The 26,227-nt window shown below is 42.1% G+C and overlaps 1 protein-coding gene across 1 annotated transcript in view; it reads right to left on the bottom strand.

Moving 5' to 3' along the window:
- The window catches only part of man1a1 (mannosidase, alpha, class 1A, member 1), a 67,294-nt gene extending 42,614 nt beyond the window's left edge, over positions 1-24,680 (bottom strand). The window contains exons 1-2 of the mRNA XM_077552141.1: positions 23,865-24,680; positions 4,467-4,563 (exon numbers count right to left, since the gene is read on the bottom strand). Coding sequence (XP_077408267.1) covers positions 4,467-4,563; positions 23,865-24,404 — 637 coding nt within the window. The 5' untranslated portion in view covers positions 24,405-24,680. The remainder of the gene's footprint in view (positions 1-4,466; positions 4,564-23,864) is intronic.
- Between the last annotated feature and the right edge of the window lie 1,547 nt (positions 24,681-26,227).

The following is a 26,227-nucleotide window of genomic DNA, read 5'->3' as shown; positions in this document are numbered from 1 at the left end:
AGTTTTTGTGGAGGTGACACTGAAATGAAACGGCAGGGATGAATGAAGATCTGTCTGTTCGTCCTTCCATCACCCATCCAATTTGACTATGTGGCTTGTAGTGTGTGGTGGGGAACAAATCCCCTTTACAAATTGGCAACTTGGCAAACAAGAGATGGAAAGGGAGACCCATCCTAGCTTTTTTTTTGCTTTCAGGTAAGAAGTATATAAAAAAATAAAATAAAAAAAACTTACAACCAGGGCTGGACTGGTCATCTGGCATACAGGCCAGATGCCCGATGGGCCGGCCTCTTTTGGGGCAGATGCAGTGCCTTTTTAATGAATTATTTCCCCACATTTTACCCCAAGAGACGGGGCCCACAATTTAGATGTCCGTTAATGAATTTCGAATATTTCACTCTAAAAACAGTTGGGTCAAAAGTAACCCAATTATGGATAAAAAATGTACCGATCCACTGTATGGGTCAATTTGACCCAACTTTCTGGGTTGTTTTATACAAAATGGCCCAATTTTTTTTGACCCAAGTAAAGGATCTGGCCAATATTTATGACCCATTTCTTGACTCAAAGTTGGGTCAAATCGACCCAAGTAGAGGACCAGTACATTTTTGACCCCATAGTTGGGTTATTTTTGACCCAACCATTTTTAGAGTGTAGAAATCAAACTGAAACATCATCAATAAATATCAGTGGCAGAACTTCATGTCAGGCAAGAGTCGGACCTAAGTCAAAATGCCAAAACCGAAAAAAATTTTGCCAGTCCAGACCCACCTACAACCAATACTAAAACTAATAAGAACTCAATTTAAATAGAAGGATTTTGAAAAAAAACATTAAAAAAAAAAAAATACAATAAAAAAAAGCTTATAAAAACTAACAAACCTGCTCTGAAAACTAATTTTGTAAAAAATTTTGGCGGCTGTGTTTTTCTACATTTATGTTACGAGTATGTCTTCAACACTCTTTTTCAAGTGTTAAACACTTCTTGAAAAGAATAAATATAGTGACAAAGTACAACTATTCTTGCTTGAACTTGAGTTTTTGAGGCGTAGGCGGTTTCTAACGAAGTAGGAATAAACACCAAAAATAGGATGTGTGCATATTTCATATGGTAAGACTGAAATGAACATTTAGGATGAAAGTGAAAGCTAACCCTTCAACAACAAAACAAGAACACATCGCAAGTGTGTGCGGGTGTGTATTTTTAATCACGGACAATTACTGGAAAGAGCAACACCGCGAGACGTAGTTGGCGACCTCATTTGTGCGTCGATTAATTAGGCTAATGTGGGCACACAATCAAGGTACGTGATGGCATAAACGCGGAAAAGTGTGTGCGTTGCCATCATCTCGTTCGAGCCTCTTCTTCCTCGCCGCTGGCGTGGAAGACTGAGGGAAGGCCGTGGCGGAATGACGCCATCGATCTCAATTACTCGCATTGAATATTGCATTCAGGCGCGCAATGGCGCGGCCGAGCGGAGGCTGCAGCCCCAGACTCAATGTCAAATAACATACGCCGCTAAATGGCTTGTCTGGATATACAGGGGAGAAAAAAAAACAAAAAAAAAAAAACATGTTTTCTCCAACATTGGATGGTAGCAACGTGTGTCTGTGAGGATGAGATTTCCAAAAACGATGACGAAGGATTTGAGCCCGGAAGCAGCAGAGGTACATGAGAGCCTGCCAGCTTAAATGTTGACGTCCAAAAATGATATTTGACTTGTCTGTTGACGTCATTTTGACGGCGACATTGGCCAACACTAACCAAAAAGACCAATGGCTCATCCTGTACCTTTTGTACTGCGAACACACAATAGGAAATGCCATGCAATAACGAGGCTTTACAGTGTAAAGTCTGTACGATGAGGATTTTAGAGCTGATCGCCAATTAAAAAACGATCACAGTATAATTGACACCCATTGAAATGGCATTAGGAAAAACGAATAATTACTAGGGGTGGGAGTCTTTGACTGTCTCGCGATTCGACATTTGATTCAGAGATTCAAAATGATGCGATTGACAATGATTTCTACTTCAATTTATAGATGTGCAGAATCGTCACGATCCCCTCCAGTCTGACTCGCTAGCGCTAATTAGCGCGCTCATCGCGGCACTTTTATCACTCAAAAGAACGGCTACTCGTGCAAAATGGAATGCGTACAGAGGAGCATCTTAACATTACCGGCATCCTTCCAAGGCTGCAAAAAAAACAACAAAAAAAAAACTTTTATTGGAATAACTTTTTCTTTTTTTTTTTTGGGAGATCTCAGTATTGATCATTTGAAATGTCATCATCATTGTTCTCCTTTTTTTTTTTTTTGTATGTGTGTTTGCGCGTGTGTGCGTGCGTGCGTGTGTGCGTGAGAAAAAAATAAAATAAATAAATAAGAATTCCCATACCGTTCACCTAAACCAAACACTTCAAAATCCAGCCATTTATTGGAATAACTTGATTGTGACTGTTTCCTTCTACTCGCCAACGTGGCTACAACTTAACAGTGTATCAGAACGCACGGAAACCACACTGCCCCCAAGTGGCCAAATCGTGTACGACATGAACAGCGCTCCCAATAAAGGCGCACACAAACAAGGGCAAGACGGAATAAAATCATTTAAATAAAATTGATTGTGTTTGCTGTAATGTTTTATTTGGCAGATCCAATCAACGACATCATTGATTGATCGGCAAATTATGACATTACAGCCGATCACAGATTTCGCATGAAATAAAAAATATCTGCCGAAGCAGCCAATCAGGTCCATGTGAAGTCTAATGGGACGGGATCATTTATGCTGCAGTGTTATAAATGATATTTTAACAAGCAGATTTGAAAAAAAGGGTCAGTGAGGAGATTATTCTTTGTCACTACTGTATGTAGCACAATATTATAGGATGCCATTTTCCTTATTAAAAACACAATTTTATTTTGTGTGTGGGGGGGGGGGGGGGGGCTGAAATGGATTACAAAAGGCGGATAAATCTTGTTACCGCAATTGTGCAATATCTCTATTTTAAAAAAAGGCGCCCACCCCCCTTGAATAATCTCCTGCTTTTTAATTATTTTTCCCCACTACGGCTGGAATTTGCATTGTATATTTTCCATCAACGCAGCAAAAATGCGCCACGTTTGCTTTATTTCACAATTTGACCTTGCAGCCTCTTAGCACTCACGATTAAGGCGGATGAGAAATGCATCAGATTAGTCGACACGAGGTTGCTGTTTGTTTTGCAACGCGAGCGACTCCGCTGCAAACAAACTAGCCGGGGGGGGGGGGGTATAGCCGCTGTGACATGTTCACCGTGGTGGGAGAAAGAAAGAAAGGAAGAAAGGGGGAGGGGGGGGCGAAGGAGGAAGGATTCCCATCATTCTCCCGTACGTCCTTTGGGCGTCAACAAACGACGGGACGACGCAGGAAATATTACGACAGAGCTTGGATTTGTTTTGTTTTGGCAAAAATAAACAGCCGGGAGTTGTTTGGTAGACGATGCAGCTGCGCTTTGTTTACCAACGACGACAACCAATTACATTTAACCTTCAAGCCTGCTTCCGTTTTTTTTTTTTGCTTCCCTTTCAGCTTGTTCTTGACCATTTTGGGCCACCTACAAACATTGAATTTGTAAAGATTTATGTCTGTTTTTTTTTTGCATTTTTTTTTTGTTGTTGTGAAAGTGATGTCAACTTCAAAGCAGTCGTGACATTTTTCTCTCCATTCTTTTTTTTTTAACTTAAAAAATTGTAGCAATGTTAAAACCGCGCATCTTTTCGACAGGCAATAAAGTGCAACATGGCATCTCCGGAGACAGTTGTGCCTCATTTGTGGCGCGTTGAGTGTGTTCAAAGTGTATTTATAGAAGCCTGCTGACAAGCCACAAAAATGCCGCACGCAGCCGTTAGAGGAGCTTAAACGTGCGATGAAAAGAGCAATCAGACCTCCGACGACGGCGGTGGCGGCGGCGAGGAGGAGGACGCCGGAATCAAACGCTTTGAACAAACTCTACACCTGCTATTAATATTGTTCTTTAAAGTGTCAAACAATATTTGAGTAAGTAGAGGACAACTTTGCGTGCCCCTCTGTTAGCCCATAAATGCACATGAAACAGAAAGACCGACCGAAAGACTGACAGATGGACGGTTTGACCGTCTGACAAACCGACACACACACACACACACACACACACACACACACACACACACACACACACACACACACACACCTCGTTAGCCAGAGAGGCGTTGACAGCCCCCCCCCCCCCCACCCCCCAACCCCACATGCCCCGAAAATATGAATATATGATAAGTCTGACATTTAGCGGTGGCCGTAGATTGATGGTTCCAAATGACAATTGGAGCTAATCTAAAGGCCAAGGCTGCTTGTGCCAGCGACGCCAAATCAATCCTGACTATGTGAATGTGTGTGTGTGTTTGGTGTGTGTGTGTGTGTGTGTCTAGGTGCGTGCACTTACCAAACAGATTGCTGGAATGGCCTTGCTTGGAGACGGGCCGCAGCTCATTGGAACCCCAGGCATAGCGTCGGTAGCTGTCCCACGCGTGTTTCATCATCTGTCAGGGGGGGGGGGGGGGGAAAGGCGGGAGAAGACAGACGACGGAGCGCCAGTTCAGAATATGAACACAAATTCTTACATGTCATACGACTTAATAACATCTATGTTAAAAATGAAGGAGGTGGATAGAACATTTTTAGCCCGTGTTGAGAAACGAGGAGTTATGAACAGGAAAAAAATGTGCTCATGTTCCCATATAATAAATTTTAAAAAAAATTAAGCGCAAATGTATTTTTTGTAGGTTTTGCGACAATTATGAACTCTAAGCGCTATATAAATAAAGATGATTTTACTTTTATTTCACTCTTCACTAAGAAGAAAAAGCAAAACGTTTACAGTCTGTTATGTTGCCAACTAGTGGCCTGGCATACACACTACAGCTTTGCCATTGAGAAAAAGAAACACCATTTGACCAATTCAATATTTTTACACTTTTATGTTTAAGTTTTCATCGGCCCTAGCATTTGTATGATTCGGTTTTCAAACTTTTTTTTTTTTTTTTTTTTTTAAACATTGTCCCTGTTTCTGTACATCGACTCTGTTTTTGTAAAAAAAATAAATAAATAAAATATCAGGATTTTTGGTTGCCTGGAACATTATTTCCATTATTCTCCCACGGAAAATATTGCTTTGGATTTTGCACAATTCAGCGTTAGCCAGACTTTATGGGATTAATCATGAAAAAACAAACTCAAATCAAGGCGACATATTTCTTTCTGCACAAGTTCCAAAGCCCAAAAGTTGGCAATAAAAGGCAAACTTCACAATTCAAATCATCAGAAATGCACTTTTTAATAAAATATTCTCCTCTAAATGGCCAATTGCAACGCTAATTATGATCGCTTCTGACAGAGTAATTAGTTGAACTCAGCATTTTTTTTTATACCCACCCCCCCCCCAAGCCCCCTAATCATTCTCAACTAGGAATCAACTCTTTATTTGGCGGTACTCGATGATTCCCGCCCGCTAATCCCGCTTTGACAGCATGCACGCGCGCTTTTAAAACCCTTCCGCCTCCTCCTTAGCCTCCCACGCCGCTCGCAAACAAACGCGTTACACTTGCTGTTAATGAACCGGCCAGGGGCGATACGCCGCTCGGACCCGTTGGCCCTTCTATCGGCCAGACACCTGCCTCGGTCAGTGAATCAGTCGGCGAATGAGTCAGTCAGCCAGTCAGGCGGGCGGGCCAAGCAGCTTTAGAAAATCTCATTTTCAGCTCGGCTAGCTCCTCACCTGTCACACGGTGGCTGCGCAAGCCGAGATAAGACGGCGCTCGGGAGAGCTTCGCCGACAATAATATCGCTAGATGACACGCTTACCAGCCACACTTCAAATTTCATAAAGCTACAAAGTGACCACGAGCAAGTGTTTGTAAACAGAAACCCCCGTAAATCAAGCTCCCGGAATGTGATAAGGATTTACATATTTTGTGTTTTTGTACAACCACATTTTGTATTGGTGTGATGCAAAATCCATTTGTATGCTAATACTGGAATAATCAATGTGATGATCAGAATAAATAATTTTAAACAGAATAGCCCTACTGTGAAGTGTTCATAAGCGTATGGGAAAATGTATGTTGGGAGGGTAATAGGGCTTTAAACTATACTTTAATAGGAATAAATAAATAAATAAATGATATCATGGAGGGACTAAATTAACATCTCCATGACAATTTGAAGAAGTTAACTATTAATTATACTGTACATTTAAATGGAGACACAATATTTACAGTATCTGTACTACTAGAGATAGAGCGATGTTTTTTTTTCTGGGCTGGTATCGATACCGATTATTAGTAGAAAAGAAGGCTGATCACTCTGCTTCGTCTGTCCTTCCTTCCTTTCCTCAGTCTCTCCCCTTTGGTCTCTTGAGGTCTCCCTGATTTGTCGAAATTTAGATGTCTCTGGGGTTGGTGAAGGACTCTGGTTGGTGGCGTCTGGTCGGTGCTGGATTTCACTTTCCTTACTTTGGTCCTTCCTCGGGTCTCCTGACGGCCTCACGACTCTGGCTGGAAGTGTTCGGTTTAGGTGAACGGTATGGGATTTTTTTTTTCAATAGGTTTTAGGTGAACTAATGAATACACATAATCACCCACATACTAAAAAAAAATAAAAATGGAGAGCAATGATGATGACATGTCAAATCGGTAAAATTACCGAATGAACAATACTGAGCTCTCAAGAAAAAAAGAAAAAAAAAAGAAAAGAAGGCTGATAACCGATATTTAGAGCCAATATTCGTTTTCACTCAAATGGGAAAAAAAATTAAATAAAAACTCCAACTCTTTGTTTAATCTTTTAAGCATATACTGACCAATAGAATCCATTTGTAAAAAAGTATAAAACTGAGCATAGCCTTCCGACCAACAGTGACACGCCGTCTTCATTTTAACAAATAAGCAAACGTCTCCCCCGCACGTGAAGATAGGCAGCCAGCGATAGTGTCCTTCCCAGCCTAAGCCCGTTAATTAGAGCTAGCGAGGCTGCTAATTACAGCCCCTCAACACGAGAGGAGGGTCGAGAGCGGCGAGATCCCTCGGGGATCGCTTCAGTCGTTCCGGGCCTCCAGCCGCCACACGCGTACGGAGCGCGTCAACAAATTAGCCTTGGATATCTGAAGTGTGACGGCTGAGAAGGCAAATGCAGCCGCCAGACACTTCATTAGGTACACCGACGCAGGAATTTCTTCTTTAACAAAAGCACAACAGAGTCGAAAGGGAAGCTCCACAATGGCCAGAGTAACAAGCTACTGCACTTTGTATAGCATGGAAAAAAATGGACAAATAGATTATGCCTCTGGGATGGATCAAATAACGTCATCCAAACCAACGTACAATACGTCAGTTATGTGGATTTTCTGTAATCCGGGCAACTAATTCAATACCAGAATTTGCACAATTTTGCATAAAATGTAATAAAGAAAATATCCCTAATGAATGTGTCGCAATACAATAAATATCCTGATAGTTTCATCGTAGCGCACTGCTATGCTAGGTTTAGCGGAAGACGGTTTCACATGGAAATTTTTTTGAATATTTCCTTAATTCTTGACCTTGGCTTACCCTGGAAATTTACCAGACAGAAACCTTCCACCCCTTAGCAACTCTTACTGTTTTCCTTTTTGTGTTTCAATTTCAGCCGCAGTTGACCTCTTTTCAAAAGCTTTGTGATGGCAACAGTTGGACTCAAATGATTCACAAAATTAGAGTTCAACATTCATTCAAGGTCATCTGTATAGGAAACCTATAGTAGGAAATCTCGAAAAGCCGTGAATCCAATGTTTGAAGAGGAGTAGCGAGGCTGTCATTTTAAGCGCCGGCGCTAGCATGGCTAAACGCTCCTGCGTGTTATCGGATTCACAGTCGGCATCCCGACATGTTGGCGCTAATTGGATTAGCGGCTCAGGATTCTCCAGGTTGGCCACAGCTATTGGGACCCGCGCTGCTATTTCAGACGAGCTAATTGACTATACACTAAAAAGGTGGCAAGTTGCTCGGCACCGACACCGTTGACTTAAGTACATTCAAGCCCGATTTGGACCCAGAAAGGGAAGTCACCAGGACCGTCAGCCTATTGATCAGATGTGAGATGCTGAGTTTTACTCAAAATGGTCCTTTTTAACACACTCTTGTTTCTTGGGGATTTTTTTATTTTTTTTTGCCTTTCCATTGCATCAAGGGAAACACACAAAAAAATGCTAAGCAAGCACTTGAACAACAGAACAGACATTTTTGGATTTCCTACAAAAAAATGTGTTGCAAAACAAACTGAAAATTGACTGGTTGATGCTAACGGCAACAGCTAACCATCTGCTAAACATACCATTTGGACATCTGGTTCGAAAAAGATAAGACTGGGTTTTTGTTTCAAGTCTTTCGACATCTGCCAGGACAGGAACCTCTTTCCAGCGCCATGGAAGCTAAAACGCGCTAACTGGTCCAAGTCCAACGTCCAGTGAGGCCCACTCTCGTTCTCTTGGGAAAGCGAGAACCTGAAGTTGGTCCCGAGCGATTTCTCACTGTGTGTACAGCACAAACAAGCACACACGGCCACCGTGGCAGATCATTAACCCGCTATGCAAAGGTTGGCGGGCCACTGACCCTGTTTTTCTGCTCTCGTTACAACAATCTATCCACTTGAAACTTGAAACGTAATCCTCGTGTTCTTTGTCTCAAGGGAGAACACTTGTGACTGACAATAGCTAATGTGCTCCGTCTGGATGTCAGGCGGTCAAGCAGCATGTTGTTGGACCTTAGTAGTTCGAAAGTTGACAATCGGGTGTCATTTTTACATAATCCTGACAACCAACAACGTCATTTATCGCAAACTAACGAACCAAAAGCAACCAATAAGTTGGATTGATCATGTCTATCCTTTAACTCTTTGACTGCCAAAAACGTTAAATAACGTTTAGTGAAATCCTAGGGAGGAGTGCCAAAGACGTTAAAAGACGTTTGTTTCAAAACAGAGGTGAAACTAACCATTTTCTATTGTTGATTACTGAAAAACGGAATAAGGTAGAAACAAACTCTTTTTTTCTGATGAAAGATGAGAGTCCAATCTTTGGTAGTATGTGTGTTCCCATAGTCCAAACACAACATTTTCTGTGGACCTTGAAAGATCAGTCAAAATGCTTAAAATCGGCTGGCACCCACGGCATCCCTTTTCTGAAAACGTCTGGCAGTCAAAGAGTTAACAATATTTATTTCATAGGCTGATACAACCATTTATGAAATCGCAAAACGCTGGCTGCTCAGCTGTGATTTTTCCATTCCGAAGGATTATAGCATGTTGTTGTTACACGTAAAAAAACTTCTTCATGTTCGTCCAAGCCCCTCACAAGCCGCTACATGCTGAGAACTTGGGCAGCGCGTTAAAAGATTCCCTTTGATCAAACTGGTTAAAAAGGAAATCATCTAAATATCTTCCTCCTGTTGCGTCATCAAAGTACACGAGATGTTGTGGAGTCAGGAAAATCACCCGCGGGAAAAAAAAGCAGATGGATGATGTTTGGTTTAAAATCAATCAATCAATAAATCAGTCAATAAATTGGAGCTGATGCAAAAAAAACAACAACAATCATGACATGTCAAATCGGTAAAATTACCGAATGAACAATACTGAGCTCTCCAGAGAAAAAAACCCAACAAAAAACAACAACAAAAATCCTTCGCACAAGTTTATTGTCGCCGATTTCGCTACCAGCACTTGATGCACATTAACTGTCATTCTGTGTCATTTGTCAAAGTAGCACAATGCACGTCATCTGCCAGCACAAAGCGGCGACCAATTCACCGGGAACGACCGCCGGTCGCAATCCGAGGAGTCTTCTTTTTAATTATTCCAGGTAATTGCGCGTGGATCATCCCGCACCTGTGCGCTTTTAGCCATCGCCGTGCCACATGCAAATCAGACGCCCCTGCTCATCTCCTCTCTGCATAATTAGACTTCGAAAAGCGCAAATATAAGGGGGACGGGCTCACCCAGGTGGGAGCACGCGTTGGGCTCTAATGGCGGCAAAATGAATGCTTGGCTCTGCGCGCCGGGAACACAATTTGCCCGAGTGCACTCGTACAAGAGGCCAAGTGAAGCACGAGCGTGCGCAGGCGGGAAATAAAAGATCCACTGGATAAAAATAAAAGATCCATTAGCGGTGTGACTCGTGTGAAAGATCACCGGCTTTGCACAAACAACTTTAAAGTACAAATAGTACTACTGGCAATACTCAACTTTATTGAGACTTGGAGCTTTGTGGAGCCATTTTAAATCCAAAAACACAACAAATTATGCAGGAGGAAAGTAAACCCTCCCCACCATCATCAATCAATTCAAACCAACCGGGTCCATGCACTGTCCGTCAAAGAGCCGAGTGGAACCCGGGGAAAAAGTCGACGGCGATGGGAGCTTCTAAAAGTCATTCTTCACATTTTTAACAGAAGCAGCCAGTGGAACGTATTCGTCTTGTTGACAGGCCTCACTTTGATAAATGATATTCATCCAATCGCATCCACGGTGGCACCAAACCGGGACCGAAGAAGACCGTGGGGAGCCAAAGAACGGATCAGCGAGTCAAATGAGACCCAGAAAGCACCAAAAGGAGAAACGGCCAAAGGAAAGCGTACAAAACGAACATACAGTAAATCGCTGGTACAGTTTGGATTACTGGCTTCGGCATTCTGCGGCACTATTTAGCCGGCGCAATCATCCGTCAAAGATGCCCAAAGTCAGACTTTGCGAACATTCTAACGAGCCAATCCTGCGGCGGCCGCGACAGCGGGAACCAAACTATTCAAATCCCAACTGTCCTGATTGCAGTTTAACGACGCTGATAACGGCATCGACACGAGGCCCGGGCGATACCTGCGCCGCAACGTTTACACGCTGATCAATATTAGCTGATGGCTGTCTGGGGAGGAGGACGAAATAAACAAGCGGTGAAAAGAAATAAATCCATACATCAGCGGGGAAAAAACAGAAAAACAAAACAGCTTCTGGCAGTTAGCGAGACTCCGGCGGGGACGCCATGATTGCCTACAAAGATGTTACGATAAATGCTCGACACGGATGTCTGGGTGCCATCCAGAAAGCAAACGGCGTGGCCATTTTGGGTGTGCTTTTAATTAAATTGGACTCATCTCGCTAAGAAGTACAATAGAGGAAATGGATCTAAGTCAGTGCGAAGGACGACCGATGCTTATAATTAGTGACTTTAAACGAATTTAGTCAATTTCATGTATTTTTGGCATTTTAAATTTGTATACTTGGTTAGATAATTTATTCAGGGATGTGATTTGACCAAAGTGAAATTATCTGAAAATTTAGCCGGGGGTCTTGGGGGCCGCTGGCACCCAGCTCGGTCCACTCACATGACAAAGACATAGACAAAACAACAGCATAAATTTTCAATGCATATTGAACTATCCCATATAAAATGGCAGTTTTAGTCAACTCAAAATCAGTCACATTCAAAAACATTGCCTTTGCTTTTAAAAACTATCACTGAGAATATCATCATATCTAACTCATGTGATTACTAAGTTAACACATAAATAATGTTGAAGAGTTCAAATTTCATGAACAAATAATTGTATCATGACCAAATGAAAAGTAACTCATATTAGAGCATACCACAAATGTCTTTGTTATAGCAGAAGATGTTATCTGTCGGAGTCACAATGAACTACAAAAAAAAAAAAAAAAAAAAAAAAATCGGGATTTTTTTTGGGGGGGGGAGATAAAAAAAAAGCGGAATTCCGCGAATTAGCGGAAAAATCACATCCCTGTTTATTGCAATTTGTTTGTCTTTTAAAAGGTATTTCCTCCCTTCTAGGATTTGTTTCATTCTCCTGATACCACCTTTGAAAATGTCCCCGTTGTCCAACGATGTATGAAAACTGAGTGTCTTTAACCTTTGATTGTGTTTTCACAAGAAAAATGGAATGCGTTTGACTTTGTGTGACATTGTGTGTGTATGGCTTTGCATTACAGTATCAGACCACACATTCCAAGTATTGACGTGACCTTTGTCCGGCATGTAGGAAGCAGACCGATTGGATTTGACCCGGGCCACTTGACAAAAAGGCAAACTAATGAAGACGCAGTGAAAGACGCATTGATCTTTTTCCCGCCATTACGCCGACCGTCCACATGGCTCGGCCTCATCGCTCACTCGGAGAACGGAAAAGCACGTCACATTCTATTGAAATCAATACATGACAAAACTCGACGATTAGAGGTGGCTAGAACCTGTTGTGATACATATCGAATTATTACACCAAAAAATGGCATATTTGATCATTGGTTTTGGTCTATGCTTATTTATTTTAGCCTGTGTATAGTGTTTGACATTTTATGTTAGCAGTAAGCTAGTAGACAATCGTCAGACGAAGCTATTGTATCATACGCCTCAAAAGTGTCGACGCTTTGGCGAATCCCTGAAAAGTTGAAAACGGTTCGACCGTTATGTCCTCCGGCGTTGCTGACAAGCACAAGCTCACGTGGCCGATCCTCTGGGGGGGAAACGACCGTCCTAAACCCTGAACGGTTTACGATAAGCGATAGCAGCTTAGATGTCAGCTGTGGTTGACCCGTCATTAACTGCGCCACTGTTTGCTGATCCAATCACTTCAACACAAGATCAATACACTTACATCATCAGTCAAGGCTGTGAGCTTTGTCCCCGTTGTCAAAACACTCGTCCTGTCGCAATGGAGCGAACACACTCACACACAACCAAGCTCGTTTCTTTTTTTCCCCCAGACCTTCAATTTCACGCACCTCCACCTCGTCTTAGTCACTGTCTATTATTTTATGGGGGCCGACAGTTAAAAGCGTGATAATATAGTCATTATGCCACATCTCCGGGTAGACGGAATTAGAGTCGCTCCACTCCGGGCTAATTAAGACGCTGCGTTCAAAAAGTAATATTTTATCAAGTTTCTGACAAACGTACAGTATTAGGCACAAAATACCGGCGTGTGGGCATTATGACCGTGTCTGTATAATTTGGTCGTTCATATTCAAATACAATTTAAAAAGGTCATATTATGGAAATTCCCATGTTTTAAAGTCAATTTAGATGTCGAGCATATTTTTGCATGAATAACACACACTTCAGTGACCAATGCAATAATTATAATTAATAAAATATAAATAATGTTATTTAATTTTAACATTATTTATTTATTTATTAATTAACTCTTTGACTGCCAGACGTTTTCAGAAACGGGTTGTCCCCACTGCCAGCCGATTTAAGCATTTTGAGTGATCTTTCAAGGTCCACAGAAAATGTTGTGTTTGGACTATGGAAACACACATACTACCAAATGAAAGATTGGACTCTCAGCTTTCATCAGAAAAAAAAAAAGTTTGTTTCTACCTTATTCCGTTCTTCAGTAATCAACAATAGAAAATGGTTACTTTCACCGAAATTCTCTCTTTTGAAACAAAAAACGGAGAAAAAGAGCTTTTTGTGAAACAATGTTATTTCATGCACTCTAGTGAATTGTACACTTCTTTTTGTCCATGAATGATGCCACAAACACCTAAATAGTGCTTTACTTCTGTAAAACGCTTTCACCATCAATGAAAAAGTGGTTTTTGATTGCAAAATGCGTTTATTTCCATTCAACAGTGTAACAATTTGACAAAACAATTTCGCAAACTATTTACAAATGTGTGCAACTGTGGTACTACTTACAATTATGTGGATGTTTCAAATACAGTTTTTCCTTTTGTAACGCTCTCCTGCGTGCAAGGAGACGCCAGGACTCGCACAACAGTTTACTTTCACTTTCACATTGGTCCGTTTTGCGTGCAAACGTTACACTTTCTTGACGGCCTTTTTTTCCGGGGAATAAAAAGCAAGTAGCAGACTGTACACACTTCCTCCGATGAATATGCATTGGACTCGGGGCACTCTCCGTCGTCCGATCGAACGTCCGCCTGTGCGTGCTCGGTTGCGCTCCGCGTTACGACACCGTCATAGCCGCCGCGTCAGCGGTTCCAATTTCGCCGTCAAGCTCGGATTCACCTTCATCATCATCGAGGATGATCACCGTCGTCATCAATGTACTCTTTTAGCGTTGGTCGATGCCTTTCGTCTTGTACGTGTAGAGCTGCTTGCAAACGCTCGCCATTGCCCGTTCCCTCCTCCATCTAGCTCCATCTAACGTCTTCTACTGCCGCGTCAATGCTTCTCAACCACGGAGTCACCACCCTCATCTTCATCATCGATGATGATCATCGTCGTCAACAATGTGCTTTTTCAGCGATGCTTTTGGTCTTTGAAAAAAACGTCTCGGGTGTGAGCTCCTCGCGACCGGCCGCCATTTTTCCTTTGTCTTCCAGTCTCATCTCCTGCTCGACGCTCTAGCTCCGCCTCTACTGACGCCCACCCGATCTTGTCAAAAGAGAGTCATCGCTACCCTCTAGGAGCCAAAAATAGTCATTAGGCACAACAGGAGACAAGACTGGAAACTTTCACCAGACATGCGGAAGGGTTTCCTCTACCCGTTTCAAAAAAAAAAAAAATCATTGGATGACGTCTTTTGACGTCATTGGCAGTGAAGCGTAGGTTTTTACTTGACGTCTTTAAACGTCAGTGGCAGTGAAAGAGTTAATTATTAATAATAATATATATTCTAATAATATAATATAATAATATATATATAATAATATTATTATTAATAACGTGGTTGCGTGGGTTTTCACCGGGTACTCCGGTTTCCTCCCACATTCCAAAAAACGTGCATGGCAGGTTAACCGGACACTCCAAATTGTCCATAGGTGTGATTGTGAGTATGGTTGTTCGTCTCTGTGTGCCCTGCGATTGGCTGGCAACCAGTTCAGGGTGCACTCCGCCGACTGCCCGAAGCCAGCTGGGATAGGCTCCAGCAACCCCCGCGACCCTTGTGAGGAAAAGCGGTCAAGAAAATGGATGGATGGGATGGAATTATTAATAATATATAATTATAATATATCAAATAACCAAATATAATGAGTGACCAGGCAATATACCACAGAGAATAATTTGCGGCACCAATTATACACGCACAAATAAATAATTTAGCTGGTGTACTTTTTCTACTTGTACGGTAAGTGGGCATGCCGCAACAACACGGCACACAAAAGAGGGAAATAAAAGAAACACAAAAAAAAAACAAAACACAAAGCGCATCTCAGAGGAGAAGGTAGAAGTCGAGCTCGGCAGCTGACACATCGGGTCAAGTCTGGTTCTGGCATGAAGGCAGGCGGCGCCGGGGCGAAGAAAAGTCGGCCCTTGAACGCTGCAAGTGCTTTCATGTGCGCCCTTTCGAAGGCCTGCCAACGTTGGAATCTGATGCTCAACGACACGGAAATGCCACTCAAGTGCCCCAATTATCATCTTGGCCAATTCATGTTGATTGTGGATGGGCATTAAAGTTTACACAACAGAAACTTGGACGCACGTATATGTATATATATGTATATATATTTAAAAAAATAAAAATAAAAAAAAATATTAAATTTTTTTAATTTATTTGTTTGTTTGTTTTTTAAAAAAAAAAAAGGAGAGCAATGATGATGTCAAATCGAATGAACAATACTGAGCTCTCCTAGGGAAAAAAAAAAAAAAGAAGAAACTTGGACGCATCCTGAGGCTCCGAGCCCATTTTAAAGAGGAGTCTCTCAGTTTAAGAAAGTGGCTTAGAACGTACAAAACGAAAGAGAATGTACCACGACCTGAAAACGTAGAAGCTTGGATGCGTTTCAAGTAGCTGAAAGTCCAAATGCGCTACAACTTTTCAGCGCTCTCCATCACGGCGTGCTGTTCACGCCCGGAGGCGAACTCGCGCCGTTTGCTGATCGCGCGATTGCGTTCGACTTTAATAAATCACCGAGCTAATTACTAAAAAAAAAAACAAGAAAGGAACTTTTTTGCTTTTGTGACTCAGACCCCGCCATCCCCGGGTTCTTAGCCAATAAAATATGCAAGGATCACTTTGCAATGGCAGAAAAAGGAAAAGCGAAGCTCTCACATGCACGACAGATTGAAAAATAAATTGCCTGTGTGATTGACAGCCGCCGACTCTCGCTATTAGACCGGATTGGATTCGGAGAAAGAAAATCAAGCGGCCATGACCCCCGGTGTGATTGGGACAACAGGGATATTGAATATCCTTTAGCATTTCCCTGCATCAGTACACATCAAATGTCGGTCTTGCCCCTTCAGAGCGCGACGCTGAAGGGTTCGAAGCAAAAATCAGCTCGAGTGCTCAAACTAAAGTTTGTGCCAAATTGCAAAAGGCTGGCAGCTGCTACAAAATGACTTGGAGAATTGCACATCCACACTGTCGGGGCTTTTGGATTTTGAAAGGTGGCCCGCACGGGCTTCGGCTAACATGAGGTTGATAAAAATCACAACACAGGAATCACAAAATCCGGTTTCGTGGAAGGTTTTGGGTTTCAAGGCAGCGTAAAGGGTTCCAAAATAGAGTTTAAAGATAGAATTGGGGTTTAAAGAAGGGTTTCCTGGCCTGGTTGGGGTTTACAACTAGGGTTTCAAATCATGGTTTCAAGCCATGAACACAACACTTGCATGCTAACGCCAGACGACAAATGACATAAAGCCCGAGTCTTAACGTCGGAACAAATCAAGGCAAATATGAATTTGTGTTTGCTCCGATTCCGTGTACGTCGCGCGCAAACATATTCCCTGTTCGGGGGTACGCATAATCCAATCAATATCCTCTTGAATGCTAACGAGCTAGCCGCGTGTGTTAGCCGCCAGGGAGACAAGACAAATGGCACCTCCCTCGACAAATGCACGCGGCTCGGTCATTCATGTTGACCTCGGCTCGTGGATTTGACATGCTTGTGTTCACACGGAGTAACCCCCCCCCCCCACACACACACACACACACACACACACACACACACACACCACAACCACAACCACCCCCCACCCCCGGTCGACATAAATCACTGTCAGATACTCGAGGGATGCTTAGAACCCTACAACCCTGTCATGGGCTTCTAATGATGCAAAAGCAATGCATGTTTGTGCTCTAAAGATGTACAGTAAATTCAAATTTCAAATCACTGAACACTGAGGGTTCGAGTGACTACTTCCATCTAAATGAATGCCAGACATCTATCAAGAAATTTTACTGCAATTATTGACTATGACCTGAATTTGAGCCACCAAAAAGCTGTGACTAACTTTATAAAAAAAAAAAAAAAAGAAGTCTAAGGGAAAACCTGCTAAATGATTAGGGATAAAAAATACATAATTGTGTTTTTTGGCGTTCATCATGCTTATCTTTTTTTTTTTTTTTTTAAACAATGAGTTTTTCTGCATTTCGCAGAGCAAGCAATATATTTTTATAACAAAACGTCTATGGAAAGAATAGCCACAGATGTTATTTCGCAACGTATTCCCCTCCGCTAATTTATGTCTGGCTGTAAAAACAAGAGCAAAAGCCGCAAACTGAGCTTCAATGTGGCAGCTTTCGGGGAACGCGCGGAGGCGTATTGATGTCTCTTTATTGACATTGCAATTAGCCAGTATTTTAAAAAGGCATAAAAGTCTATCAGTTAAATGTCATGTGAATACACAGAAAGGGTTGCCGTCTTCCGATCTCAAGCGGAGTCCTCTCGCGTGGCTAATCTGACAATAAATCTGAGCACGTTACTTTATTTTCCGTGAGTGGATGCGGGGCCGGCTGGCCCATTTCAAATCGGCGCTCGGCTTTCGCACGGGCGAGGGGAAAGACGCGCTGACACGACGCCCTAATGTGCCATTTAAATTTAATAGAGCACTTTGAGCACTTAAAACATTAAATCTTAAATGTTCGGGACGGAAATCACCTGACATCCTCGTGCATCAAAACGCCTCGAATTCAGCCCAAGGCACGGGAGCTCAAGATGCTGGAAACGATGACGTTTATGAAAAGATTTTTTTCACATCCGCGTATATAAACACTGTGGAATTTTCGGGAAAACGTCAGGGAGAAATCAATGTATTCAAGTTTGGCTTGTTTAGCGAGAATGCCTGCCAAGCATGCAAGTAGTTTAGGCCAAGGTTTAAATAAATAAGCCACCAAAATATGATTTGTATCTTTGTATTCAAAAATGTGTGATGTGGTTACGCAAGCATACGCTTTTACGCACTTCTCTTTTCGTTTTGCCATTTTTGCTTGAAGCCTCTGACCGACAGCACAAACATTAAATGCATATAATTCATTTTGCCGGCTCTGGGCTTTTCTAAATCAATGCTCAGTGACCAAAGCCAAGGGGGGAGCAGAACTGTTGTGGTTGAGATGGCGGGCAGCGTACGGTTGCCGGGAACTCGCTTCAGGCTATTGGCTAAACTAGTCAAAAGGTTACAACAATGCAAGAATACATCAGCCCATCAGTCACCAGGGGGGGAAGTTCAGATTTCCTCATGCGGCATCGTCAGAGCCAAGGGGGAAGCGGCGCACAGAATATCGGCAATGGGACATTTTTTTTCCCACGGCGAGACCTACTTAGACCAACCACCCAAATGTAAACAACCACCGGGCCTTTCCGCGACCCAACTCATGACTACTGTCACAGTCTGCACTGATGTGATTAGATGCGGCATTTCTCTCAGGCTAGCCATATATTTAAGAGCAATATTCATTACTGGCATATTCTTACAGAAATAAACACTGATGCTAACCTTAAAAGCTAATCTTAAAAGAAAACCTTCATTTTGTGTCAGGGACTTTTTTCCGACAGCCTTTCGGTAAACAGTCTGCTTGGAAGAATCTGCGATATGATAATCAGACACGATATGGGGAGGGATGATTGTAAACCAGAACAAAAGGGTAAAAGTCTGGATCAGGTTTCTATGTAACACGTTATACACACACACACACACAATACAATTCAGTAGGTTACGATGTTTGTAAAGCCACTCAGCGGCCTCATACGGCTTGCAAGTCACACTACAGCTAATATAGCCATTAGACGATTAAACTGAGCATTTTCAGGGATCGGCAGTAACTCTAGCTGACACACACACACACACACACGTAGGGTAGAAGCAGGTCCGGGAGAGGTAATTAGTTCAATGGTCGATACCGAAATAGGACTTAGACGCAGCCAGGTTAGGCTGATAAAGAAATTCCATTTCAGGCTCTAAAAGGTTAGCAAAGTGGCCAATTGCGTTACGGCGCGGTGCACGTGTAGAAAGGGCCACACACAATCAAGCCAACTCAATTGCCGATTCGAACCTTAGCGCTAATGTCAACCGCAATCCAAACCCCAACTCTTACATGAAGCCTAAATCCAAAACCATAACCTTAATCGAAACTCTCTCGGCGTTCCTCCGATGAACGGTGAGACTCGCCAGTGCAGCAGTTTTAAAACAGTGCCCAAGCTGAGCTGTAACTAGACTTGAGGGCGTGCGTTTATTTTCCTTTGCAATCAGCCTGAAACCTAAATCGACTCCCGGTAGTTGGAAACAGATAAAAAAAAAAGCCATCTCTTCGGCCACGTCCACCTTCATTATCCCACTTTATCGGCGGCGTATATTCCTCACACTCCCTCACAAACAAGATGTTTATCCTTCTCAGAGAGGTCGCCAGGAATCACCCACCAACAGTGCGATAAATACTCTTGAGGTCAAAGCTTGAGATGTAGCCAAAAAACCCCCTGTGGATAAACCCGTCTTGCTTCTAGAACCTGAGGCTTCCATGGGGAACTGTTGTAGTGATGTGGTTGTTGGTACCGCAACGACATATTAGCTAATAGCTATTGTTGCTCGTGAGAGCCCAGTGACGCAATCAATCATCCATCATTATTTTTGAACCAAAGATCAAAATGAAAAGATTGACTGAGACATTGGCTTTGTTTTCGTTGGGCTAACCTTAACTCTTTGACTGCCAAAAACGTTAAATAACGTTTAGTAAAATCCTATGGAGGAGTGCCAAAGACGTTAAAAGACGTTTGTTTCAAAACAGAGGTGAAACTAGCCATTTTCTATTGTTGATTACTCAAAAACGGAATAAGGTAGAAACAACTTTTTTTTCCTGATGAAAGATGAGAGTCCAATCTTTCATTTGGTAGTATGTGTGTTTCCATAGTCCAAACACATAATTTTCTGTGGACCTTGAAAGATCAGTCAAAAGATCAGTCAAAATGCTTAAATCGGCTGGCACCCACGGCATCCCTTTTCTGAAAACGTCTGGCAGTCAAAGAGTTAACCTCACATATATTCTAAAGCAGGGGTGTCAAACTCATATTAGCTCAAGGGAAACGCACGGAGGGAAAATATATCGCCAAGCGAGCCAGATCGGTAAAATCATGGTATCTAACTGCGGGCCGGATTAAACCCCTTTGCGAGCCTGATCTGGCCCGCGGGCCGTATGTTTGACACCCGCATTCTAAAGGAAAGGAACAGCCAACAATAAGAGTTCCTAAACCAAATGCTTAACTCCAGCCCTAACCCCTAAACCGAACCCTTGCCTTTTCTTAACCCGAATGCTAATGAGGGATAGACCGATAATCGGCCAAACCGATTAATGGGCATTTTGACGAATATCGTATCGTCCTTTTTTTTCCAAAATCTGACGGCCAATTAAAGGTCAAGCTAAAACCATTTTAATCTCGGGGAACCATTCATTAAAATGTTCAGTTAACTTTATAAGAGATGCTGCTGACCCTGGGAACTTTCTAAATCTGAACACTTTGTTTTCGTTCGACATTTAAACAAAGAAATGTGAAAGTTTAAGATTTCAGGTATTTTTAAATTTTGGGGAAAAGATTTACTGTAGGAAACTATACAGAGCTACGGTATTTACTTGTTCAAGTTTTCATTGAACTTTTTAAGACTTACTGATAACCTTGGTAGCGCCCTGAATTTTATTTTATTTTATTTTTTTCAGAAATTTTAAATATAGTCTATTGTGTAAGATTAAAAACAAAAGTCTTATATTTTGAAAAGTCTGAAAAATGGATCAATAAGCAATAATTCTTTAAGACATTACAACAAAAAACAAAAAAATGTTGACGCCAAAATTCTCCACCGACTTCTTTAGTGAAAATGAATATTGGTTTCAAATATCGGTTATCAGCCTCCTTGACTACTAATAATCGGCATTGGCCCTGAAAAATCCCAATCACCAAACCTAAACTCTTACCCTAAATCTATCAACCTAACCTTTATTCCTAAAGCTTTATGCCATCAATTCATTTAAAAAAATACTTTAAAACACAGACCAATGAAACCTTATTAAGTTGCCCTTTAACTCTTTGACTGCCAAAAACGTTAAATAACGTTTAGTAAAATCCTATGGAGGAGTGCCAAAGACGTTAAAAGACGTTTGTTTCAAAACAGAGGTGAAACTAACCATTTTCTATTGTTGATTACTGAAAAACGGAATAAGGTAGAAACAAACTTTTTTTTCTGATGACAGATGAGAGTCCAATCTTTCATTTGGTAGAATGTGTGTTTCCATAGTCCAAACACATAATTTTCTATGGACCTTGAAAGATCAGTCAAAATGCTTAAAATCGGCTGGCACCCACGGCATCCCTTTTCTGAAAACGCCTGGCAGTCAAAGAGTTAACTGCGCATTTGACTTTTCTTCAGCTTTTTCTGGCACATATTCCAAAAGAGGAAATGACCTTGCCAAAAAAAAAAAAAGAAAAAAAAAAAAGGAGGGGGGACAACTGCAAGCGTCTTAGAGAACACTGAGGCTCATCAATGGGATGATAACGGACCAACGTCCATCCGTTGTCGTCATGTGTCATTATGTACAAATTAGCCAGCTGCCATTTTGATCCAGCGGGAGCCGCACAAAGTCAATAAAAAGAAAAAGCTGCGTGTTTACTGCTTTGACACATCAGTTGGTCGCCTGTGAAAATTGTATTTACTGTTCTTTTTGTCCTCTCGACGTGTTTGTTCAAGTTCTTGAGCAGCAGGTTTCTAGCTTTTTGCAAAGGTGTCAAATCAATGGAGCCGACCCGAGTTTATTGACGCCGCCATTGCCCTGCTGACAATTTTGTCATGCGATGCCTTCCCCAACAGCGGCCAATCCCGTATTCAGCCTGACCGGTCGCAGCAACCGAGCGACCTTTCCGTGCGATTTATTCCGACGGCGGGCGCTCTTATGAACCGGGCTGATCCAGAACATCAAGAACAATATAAATACTAATCCGGCTCCTTCAATGACAAAAAAAATCTTAGAATAGCTCCAAGAATAAGAAAATTTCCAAGAGCAGAATTTAAGAAGATGAAAATATTTCCACCATTTGTGACAATTTCACTCGCTTTATCATGCAATTACGTCGCCAAACGTGACTTCAATTTTTTTTATAGCAAGATTTTTTTTCCTTAAGGATTTGTGGGAATTAAGAGCCAACTTTAAATGTTGTTATTTCCTAGTTTTATAACATTTATTCAAAAAAAAAAAAAAAGTTCCTGTGATTTCCATAAAATTCCTGTTCATTCCCAACCTTAAACATTTCTGGAACTTTTGAAACTCTAATTGGAGCTTTGTCCCAAAACTTTTGTCCGTATATAGTGTATCACATATACAGTATGCAGAGTGCAGTGCATCTGTCAGCTGATGAAAAATAGACTCCCCAACCAAAAGCTATGTTGTTGTTGGTTTTACTTCATTAATATTTTACCAGTATAAAAAAAACACTGCCTTAAGCCAGACCTTTTGTGCTACTCTTTACGATAACATCAGCCGCCTCAGTAGCTGAGTAGCTGCTGCTGCTCTTGCTTTAAAAGTCATGCCTTCGCCAGATGGATGTGCGCAACTGACGTAAAAAAAATACAAAGAAATATAAGTGGGATTTCAAAAGTTTGATAGTGGTAGACGGCAAGTAGATAGCAAAACCAAAAACAACTTTCTTGAATGGGCCGTAAAAAAAAAAAAAAAAAAAGGAGGCAAGTTTGGCAACAACAAGAAATGCCAACGCCAAGCTTTTCCCATGCCGCAACAACGAGGCACTCTAAAGAGTCAACATTTAGTGAATACTAGTGTGCAAGTGCATTTACTCATACAAAATATAAGCTTTTATCAATAAATATAGAAGGGCAACAAATGTCAAATTATGCCGCAAAATCTCAACGTCAGAAATGGAACTTCAAAAATGTCTCGAACTGAATGATATTGCCAACAGTTATGTGGTGTCAACCAAGCTCTGACGGTCACAAAAGGCACAAAACAAAACAGTCAATTACTGATATAAAAAAACGCACATTACTGACAATTCTGACATCGCCTCAACCCTCCCCAAGCCATCTATTAGAACAAGTCTCTTTAAAACGGAAGCAATTTCCTTAGACCAAGAAGGCAAGAGATGTATATGATCAGCAATTCCAAACTGGTTTTGCATCACAATATTATCACCATCATGGTGAAACACGACACACACACACACGTAAGCCCGCAAGGAAGGAGCCGGACATCGAACCCGTTAGATTATTGATTAATGAGATCGACACGATTCTGCGTATCGGTGGACACCGCAGCAAGCAATCTCGTTGTAATCCGTTTAAAATCGGGCCACGGCACAAGTTTGACACTCCAGACGCGTCATTCATGCAGCGGCTCAGCAGCGGATGTGACTCTGCACAACAGGCGGTCTGATTCTGGTCCTAAAATGGTTCTTGGAGATATAATGTTCATGCCGAAACAAATGGGGTATGCTAATAAATAGTCTAACACATTCAGGCATGGCTCGTGTTAAACGTGAATTCAAGTAAATCGATATGTACTGTTAATTTGTGACATTTTTGCATGGGGTTCGGCGTGAAGTTCCCTTCGCTTACCTCCTTGATTTTCGCCCGCCGCTCCCTTGTTGTGGGGTCCTGGGGTTCGTGTCCAGTGGCCCCCGGGGGTCTCTGGTACTCGACGTAAGGTAAATCATTGACAGCCTTCCCACCTTGACCCAAACTCTCCTTGGCAACTTTCTCCTTCTCGTTCAAAATGTCCTGCTTGATCTCATCCGGACGCTTTTGTAGAGTATCCTTGGCCTCCAGCAAGGCTTTTTCGTGGTCTTTCTTGATTTTGGCCAGGACCTTCTCGTCGCTTGCAGCCGAGCCGGACTCGCCTCCGCCGCCAGGACCTCCGCCGCCGCCACCGTCCAGTCCGGTACGGGTGTTCGTCTCCACGGCAGAGGAATGGAAGAAAACTCCGCTGAGTAGCTTGGACGAGTCCGGCAGGAAGAAAATCGCCCCGAAACACAGCGTAATGAAGGCGCTGAACACCAAAAGCAGGATAAATTTCTCCGTCAACCTGAAGGAGGTCGGGCTGGCGGACTTCCGACTTGCTTGGGTTGCTGTAAAAGGCAAAAGAGTTGAAACAGGCATATTGCTCCGCTTCCTTCTGTCAAACGACCACAAAAATGTTTTCCCCCGTTGTTGGAAGGAGCTCTCGGTTCAGGTTTATAATCCGCTTAGACGTCCACCTCCGGAGCACACGAGCGAGACGACGCTAGAGAAAGCGCCGACTTAAAGTTGTCCATAGCTGGGGAGAGAGTAAGCAACAGCAGCACACTCCTGGGAGCCCAAGCCGAGAAAGCTCTTACGCAGGAAAAGGCGGGGCGAAGTTGATTGCCAGCCGCAACGAGCGAATCACCTTTCGACCTGTGACGGGCGGGAAGACGGAGAGGGCGTGTCTTAACGTCAATCTCTTAAAAAAATAGCATGTCATACTTAGACCACAAAAAAAAGTATTTTTTTTTACCTCAAACATCTCATTAGGATGCCAGGCACCTCTGCTAAAATTCGCTACATTGTTAAAAAAAAAAAGAAATAAATTATTTTTAATAATAATATAACAATATAATGAGCAGGCTCTTACGCGGGAAATGGCGGGGCCAAGTTGATTGCCAGCCGCTATGAGCGAATCATCTTTCGACCTGTGACGGGCGGGAAGACTGAGAGGGCGTGGCTTAACATCAATCTCTTAAAAAAATAGCATGTCATACTTTGACCACAAAAAAAAGTATTTATTTTTTTACCTTAAACTTCTGTCAGGATGCCAGCCACCTCTGCTAAAGTTGGCTAATTCGTTGAAAAATGAAATTATTTTTAATAATAATATAATGAGAATTTGGTTCAGTTTTGGCTAACCCCATTGTTTTGTCCCGATGTTACGCAAATCCCGACCCGGCGTCCTATTTTTTTGCTATATCTATGTCAGTCACACAGATGTTATAGCAATTCTTACGGAGAAAAAAACAACAAAACATTAAAAAAGTGAGTTTTACTGTTAAATTCCTTCCTATTTATTGTCACATTCCGTTTGCATTCTCATCTACTTGCTAGCAAGCATGTTTTCGTCATAGCGGAACTAGAACTACTTCCTGTTTTTGTGTCTAAGAATCATGGGAAATGTAGTCGCTGCTGTTGGACCCAACGCAAGCTGAGCTTTCTAGCAGCATATTTTGTTACAATGCTGAGCTAAACAGTGTTGAACTGTCAACCAAGACAGCAATTAGCATTAGCTAAAGTAATAACACGAATAGGATTCGCCGCATGTGAGCCATCTTCCACACGAACACCCACCGTTGACAAAGATTGCCTACTTATTACATTTGGTGAGAATTTATTGTAGTAGTTTTTCATTTTGAAAATCTGGTCACCTCACTTAGACAATTGGGTGACAATAAGATAGTTTGAACTGCAAAAACACCTGCAGAGACCAGGAAGTTAAACATTTCCAGCTGATGGCCATGAAAAGTATTTTAATTCAGGTGAGTATATTCTTAGCAGTGTAGCTCCTCATCAGTTGGACGATTATTGGAAAAAACCCAAAGGTATCGTATTTGACTGGTTACATTACTTTGCAAATTCTTTTCCTCAGACAAAGTAAGTCGCTGTACAAGTTCCTGCCGTGGCAAAATTCACAAGTCATTTGCAAGCTCTGAAACGCTCGGAATGTTCCAAATTTGTCACACTACAAGAAAAACAGAATGGACAGGCTCGAGAAGAACGAGAGGGTAATGCGGAAAGAATTAGGAAGTCGTTTGAACTAATAATACAACAGATGAGAGTCTGGCAAGATGGAACGAATCTGCATCAGAGGAGGAAGATAAGGATGATACATTGACATAGGATTTTTTTCCCTCCCTGGATAAGTAGTGGTTTTGCTAGATATTTATCCTCTGCGAAGAGCGACTATTGCTGTC

Source organism: Vanacampus margaritifer, chromosome 19 (assembly GCF_051991255.1).
Source record: "Vanacampus margaritifer isolate UIUO_Vmar chromosome 19, RoL_Vmar_1.0, whole genome shotgun sequence".
NCBI classification, from domain to species: domain Eukaryota; kingdom Metazoa; phylum Chordata; class Actinopteri; order Syngnathiformes; family Syngnathidae; genus Vanacampus; species Vanacampus margaritifer.
Note: the sequence above shows the minus strand (reverse complement) of the source record. Positions and strands in the feature narration are given on the sequence as shown.